At 37.5% G+C, this 6,859-nt stretch overlaps 1 protein-coding gene across 1 annotated transcript in view; it reads left to right on the top strand.

Moving 5' to 3' along the window:
- Gys2 (glycogen synthase 2) overlaps nt 1-6,859 on the top strand; it is a 71,624-nt gene that overhangs the window by 54,977 nt on the left and 9,788 nt on the right. The window contains exon 12 of the mRNA XM_004634546.2: nt 2,525-2,651. Coding sequence (XP_004634603.1) covers nt 2,525-2,651 — 127 coding nt within the window. The remainder of the gene's footprint in view (nt 1-2,524; nt 2,652-6,859) is intronic.

The raw sequence follows: 6,859 nt of genomic DNA, 5'->3' as shown, positions 1-6,859 counted from the left end.
TTTTTATATCAGTGAGACAATTTTTAAAGTATGGGCAAGTACCTAAATATCAACACTTAACACCTTCGTGTGTTTGTTGGTGCTCTTATCCCTTTGTGAAATCCTCTTGTCACAGTCATTCCAATAATTTCTTTGCAGTCCAACCTGCAAGTCATGTTTTCCTTGCTCTTTTCTGTAACAGTTTCCTCCGTACCAGCCAGCACCAGTTCTTTCCTTATCTGCATTCCCAAGGCACTTTATATCTACTGTAATTGTGTAAAGTAGCCACTAAATTGCATTTTAAGAATTTAATGTGTCCATATGTTCAGAAAGGCTGTGGGTTCTTTGAAGCAGTGATGCTGTCTTGGTTATGGGCGTCTCAGAAGCAGATGTGCAGGCAGGCTAGATACACAAAAGGCTCATTAGGGGAAATGGCTGTGAGACCTAAAGCCGTGGAAGGCAGGACTAGACAGTGAGATGCAGTCAGACACCCATGAAGCAGGAGCAGGAAGAACGAGCCAGGAAGAGCTGCAGACTGCAGCTGAGCGCCAGAAATGTCTCCGCCTTTCTTCCCTTCCCTTCTCTTCCTCCCTTTCTTCCCTCCCTGCTTTTTTCTTTTTCTTTTTCAGAAAGAAAAATTAAATGAGCTAGTTTCTTAGTTTTCAAAGTAACCTCTTTGGAAGAATAAATATTCTTATTTGGTGAATAAAGTATGAAAAGCATAGTATGCCTGTTCTTTGTTCTCTGCCTTCTCCTCATTCTCTCTCCTTCTAGAACAGTTTGATTCTCCAGCTACCAGTTGGCGCTGCACAGGTACCAGAGTCAGGTGGGGGTCTGGGCAGTCCAGAGAAAGGTGTCAACACTCAGGAAGGTGAGAAAGGACACACATCCTGAAGTAGAAAATCAGAGCTAGCCCAGAGTCAGGAGTCCACTGTGCGTGGGGTGAAGTACGCAGGTTTATATATGCACTTTTTATTACTTAAATTAATACACAAAAAATCATTTATATGATTAAAACCTATAATACACTCATGTACAAATACCTATTTGAACATTGGTTTCTTGATCTTTTTGTTTTTATTTTTTAAATAATGTAAACTGGTGAAAGAGAAACACATTAGAAACATGGCAAAATTTCATTAAACAAAGTAATAGGAATTTGACAATGGTCCCTGTATTGCATAATGTTATCTTCACATTAGTTGTTTAGGTTGCCAGATATAAGCCTGTAAAATCGGTAAGAAAAAAGTTCTAAGAAATTAAAAAGAAACAACTTAATTAATTTAAAAAATGTAAGCTTAAATGGCTCCTTTCAATAAACCAGCGGAAGTCTCGATTTTTGAGCACCAGCACAGCACTGCCTGTTGGTCATGGCACACTAGTCACCTCTTACTCTGAATAAAATGGGATTTTGAACAGGGTAGGGCTTGGACTCAGGGCCTGCACTGAGCTACATCCCCAGCCCTTTATTTATTTTTTATTTTGCCACCAGATCTAAGTTACTAAATTGTCCAGTCTAGGCTCAAATTACAATCTTCCTGCCTCAGCCTCACTGACTGCTGGACTTTGAGGTGGCCCCACCATATCCAGCTGTGACTGACGTTCTTAAAGCGTCACTCAGCTGTTGAATAGAGACTTTATGAATCAGAAATAAGGGCTTCTAGGAGGAGGCAGCTGCCTTTTAGGTGAGAGGATGATGATCAGGGTGAGGTCCTCATGTGAGGCCTGGTCTAAGGAGATTCCCAGAGCATCTTTCCTAGCCCTTGGTTCTGTGTCACTTGGGTAACTCAAGCGTGGGGTATATCAGAGCACCTCATTATACATACAGTTCTCCTCTTTTCTGCACAAAATGGGAAAATTAAAAAATATGACGGGGGGGGGCAGGGAGATGGCTCAGTAGGATAAGTGTTTGACTGGCAAACGCAAGGATCTGAGTTCAAGCCCCAGTTCCACCAAAAAAAAAATATGACAGGGATCATCAGTTAGAGAATAAAATATAACCTAACCTCTGTTTCTGCTCAAGGCTGGATTAACAGACATTGTTCAGAATGAGAGCAAAAGTGAGAACTCATGTGTACCATGCCTTGACATGGGCAAGAAAGCTAATGGACCCTTTTACTTCAGTGGAGTAAAATGGAGAGAAAAAAAAAAAAAAAACCAAGCCTTTTTTTTTTCTTCTTTTTTCTTATCTCTTCCTCCCCTACTGAATATAGAACTCAAGTATTCTTTTTTTTTTCTTTCTGTATTTAGGACCAGGTGTACAGGGTCTCACTATGCAGATCAGACTCATAGTGATCCATCTGTATTCAGCCTCCCAAGTGCTGGGATTACAGGCACGTGCCACTACGCCCAGTCTCAGTCACTATCTCAGCATGCCCCTGGGGCCAGGCTAGCATGACAGGTTGGGGATTGAACCCTTGCTGCTGTGCTCTGCCTGAGCAGGTGCTTTAATCTGCTGAGCTATCAGGCCAGCTCCCTAAGTATTCTTAAGGGGCTTTTTGCTTTATGTTCTTTTTCTCATTAGATGTTTTTTTCTTGTTTTTAGATTATTTTGCACCCAGAGTTCCTGTCCTCCACCAGCCCTCTGTTGCCCATGGATTATGAAGAGTTCGTCCGGGGTTGTCATCTTGGGGTGTTCCCGTCATACTATGAACCCTGGGGCTATACTCCAGGTATGCGAAAATATCAGCTGTGAAACAGTATACTGTTTTATATGGATCGCTATATATAATTTTAAGGTTCATATGTCATGTATACTAAGGTTTTGACTTTCCAGTTTGTTTTAAAGTTATTTTGGTTGGTTCAATCTCAAGAGTCAATTTTATGATTTATAGATACTAAGAATAAGGACAGGATTGTGGAAGTGTACGACAGTGTGGTTTGCATATTTTTGTAGGTACCTGATTTATTGCTTCACTGGATTACAAAGAGAAAAGAATGTTTTAGAAAGGTTATGTTATTTTATTATCTCCACCTGACCCATCCACTAAGTATAAAAAATTAGCTACAGTAATAATATGAGAAATAATGACGTATAATGGGTCCGGGAAATAGTTCACTAACAGCATCACTCCCTTTCAAAGCTCATCCTCTCCATTGTCCTTTCTTTTTTAAGAGAAGGTAGATTCTCAGATCCACTCTTTGTTGCTCTTTCTGACCTCTGCTAGCATGGCTGCGATTAAGAGCAATGAATGTATATTAATACTGAAATGAGTAATGAAAAGAGCAACAAACACTCTAACTGCATGGCAATGTCAAAGAATAAAAATTGTCTTTCCTATAATAAAAGGTTCAGAAAACATTTTCATTTACAACTAAGAGAATAAACTTTTTCTTCTGTACCATGAAGCCATTAATGATCTGAAACTCCAGGAAGGGGCAGCAGATGCCAAAGGAAAGGAATAACGAGTTGAGTGAAGAAGTAGCCTGTTAAAGTGGAACTGTCCGATAGCCCCAGCTACAGTAGACTGGGTTGGATGGATCCCTTGATATCAGCGTGGGCTATGTAGCAAGATCCTTCTTCAAAAAAAGAAAGAAAAAAAAAAAAACTTTTTTTTTTTTTTTTTTTTTAATTTTTTTGGAACCGGGGATTGAACTCAGGCCCTTGTGCTTGCCAGGCAAGCACTTATTCTACTGAGCTATCTCCCTGGCCCCAAGAACTTTCTACTATGTGCATTCTTCTCCCAGAATTTAGGTAAAGTATTTAAAATCTTATGAAAATAGGATCCTACATTCCTGAGACGAAACCCATTTGGGATTCATAGATTGCGTCTATGTTCATTAAGGAGACTGGTCAGTAGTTTTCTTTTTATGGTTGGGTTTCACCCTGATTTAGTATCAAGGTAATATTTACCTCCAGGAATGAGTTAGGGAGAATTGCTTTTCTTTCAATTTTCTTAAAGAATTTGAGGAGTATTTGTCAGAGATGGGTATTCCATTGCCATTTAAATATTGTAGGTGTGTGAATTCAGCAAAATATTCCAATATAGTCCAGTAGTCCATAATAGTAGTGGGTTATCTGTAAGACTGGCAATGTCAGAAGTTGTTGACTTGAGCCTTTTACAGCTCAGCATATTAATATGGTTTTACTTTTTATACTTCATTTTTATACTTTCCTGTTGGATGGTTAAGGCCAAGATAAAACAAGACCTATATAACAAGAAATGTAATTTTTTATCTGACAAGGTTAATCAATTTGAGGAGAATTTGAGGAGTAAATCCTTTCTAAATTTATTGTAAAATTCAGATGAGAATCCATTAGGACCTAGGATTTTCTTTGTTGGGAAGTAATTAATTATATTTTTAATTCATTGACTGGTATTGGGTCAGTCAGAAATTTTATCTCTTCTTGATTCAGCCTTTGTAATTCATATGTATTTAGGAATCTATTCATTTCTTTTGTGGTTTCCATCTTATGTGAATAAAGATTTTTGAAGTAGGTATTGGTGATCTTTTGAACTTCTACAGTATCTGTAGTAATTTCACCCTTTTCATTCTTTACTATACAAATTTCAGTTTTTTCTTTCTTTTACTGATAAGGTTGGCTAGGGGTTTATCAATTTTATTTATTCTTTCAAAGGACCAATTCTTCAATTGTTAATTCTTCATATGGTTTTCTTAGTCTTCATTGCATTGATTTCTGCTTTGACCTTTACAATGTCCTGGGCTTTGGGCTTGAACTGCTGGGATGGGGTTGTTTTTTGGGGTTTTTTTTGCAAGAAGCTTGAGGTGCAGCATTAGGTTGCTTGTTTGAGCTGATTTTATTTTCCTTTTTTATTAATTTTATTGAGAAACAAATAGCAATGAGACAGTTTCCAAACAGGGTAGTAGGACAGTTACAATACTTACTATATTGCATATTGTTTTCATAGTAGTTATTCATAGTACAAGATGCAAACACAATATTCTGTCCAAACATTAGTACAAATCTTTCTTCTCATTGAATTAAGAGAAAGTAGCTGTATATCTATCTTAACTATTGTGTGTGTGTGTGTGAGTGTGTGTGTGTGTGTAGATAGATAGATAGATAGATAGATAGATAGATAGATAGATCTCAGTATACAATGGTCTTTCATTTGTATTCCATTGCCATTTAAATATTGTAAGTGCATGAATTCAGCAAAATAATCCAATATAGTCCTGTAGTCCATAATAGTAGTGGGCTATCCGTAGGACCAACAATGTCAGAGGTTGTTGACCTGAGACTTTTACAGCTGAGCATATTAATATGACTTTACTTTTTATACTTCATTTTTATACTTTCCTGCTGGATGGTTAAGACCAAGATAAAACAAGACCTATATAACAAGAAATGTAACTTTTTATCTGACAAACTTAATCAAATCCCCTCAGGATTTACCCTGAAACCCTGTTCCGCAGTTTGTAGATCCTTTGTCAGTGTCAGCCATGTGGGTCACTCTATTTTCCTAATGGGAGAATTCACTACTGCAAATTTCCTCTGAGGACTGTTTTCATTGCTTCCCACAGGTCATCATTTCTGGTTTTTTCTTTCTTTAAGAAAAGGTTAAAATTACAAAAAGAAAAAAATAAAAGATCCTGGAATCATCAGTCTCTATATAAACAGTAAAGATATTAAACCTTTCTAACCAAGAACTATTACTTCTTGAATCATACCTTAAAAACTGCATCTAACTACTCTGGAGTTTGAATTACTCTCTTGTAGCCCACAAACCCATTACAGGCATCCATTTTACTTTTGTTGCAGTGGTGTTTTCTTATGAAATGTTTGCATAAAGATCTTAGCTCATTTCATGGAGCTAAGAAATATTGATGAAATATTTCACCAGTGAGCTTAAAACTTTGTCATTGAAACTCCTTCCTCCTATTATTAGTAAGGAATGCAATTCATTAGAGGAGTTATCACAGATAGAGGAGAGAAGCCCCAGCATATGATAGCTGAGGAGGGGCATTCATTTCTATCGGGTGAAAAGTATGCTTTGTAACTGACAGCTGCCTTTCCTCCAAAATGCTTTTCTATAGGATAAGGTTGAATTTAATACCGAAAATTATAGGCTAGCTGTGGTTCATGTTCTGAGATAAAGACCAAAAAGAATGGCTTAAGATAGGATAATAGCCTGTAGAATACTCTATAGTTGATGAACCAGAGTTAACCAAACAGAGTTGGCCATTCTTCACCCAACCTACAGTGAAAGAAATAGTATGAGTTCTGGTGATATATGTTTAACGTTGTCATATTTGATAATTCTGATTTCTTTCTTTCTTTCTTTTTCTTTTTTCTTTTGGCCTTTTTGAGACAGGGCCTTACTATGCACTTTCCGGCTGGTCTTGAACTCACTTTGTAGCCTCCAGACTGGTATCAAAGTCACAATGATGCTCCTGCCTCAGCTTCCCAAGTGCTGGGATTACAGGCATGTGCCACCATTTCCAGCTGAGATTTGATTTTTTGAGACAGTCTCACTCTAGCTCAGGCTTGCCTCAAACTTGTGATGACCTTTCTTCTACAGCTTCTCCATTGCTGGGATTCCAGGAGTGCACCACCACACCTGGCTTCTGATTTCTTTTTAGAATAATTACATGTGATATTGAGTCTAACTAAACATTCATGAAAGTGTGCTCCATATTTTATTAAAGGCAAATTAATATAAACACTTATTTCATTAAATAAGGCTTACATGATTGCCTGGGACTTTGCTACAAAGTTTATTAGTAACAACTTAGTAAAAAAAGAAAGAGTACAGATAGAGTTAGGTATGATGGTTAACACCTGTAATCCTGACACTCTGGAAGTCTGAAGCAAGAGTTCAACCATAAACCTAGTCTGGATTAATTTGGCAATTTAGCATGATTCTGTCTCAAAATTATAAATAAGAAAAGGACTAGAGGAGTGAGTGAGACAATC

Source organism: Octodon degus, unplaced genomic scaffold (assembly GCF_000260255.1).
Source record: "Octodon degus isolate 3935 unplaced genomic scaffold, OctDeg1.0 scaffold00064, whole genome shotgun sequence".
Classification (NCBI taxonomy): Eukaryota; Metazoa; Chordata; class Mammalia; order Rodentia; family Octodontidae; genus Octodon; species Octodon degus.
This window is presented reverse-complemented; position numbering and strand designations above follow the sequence as displayed.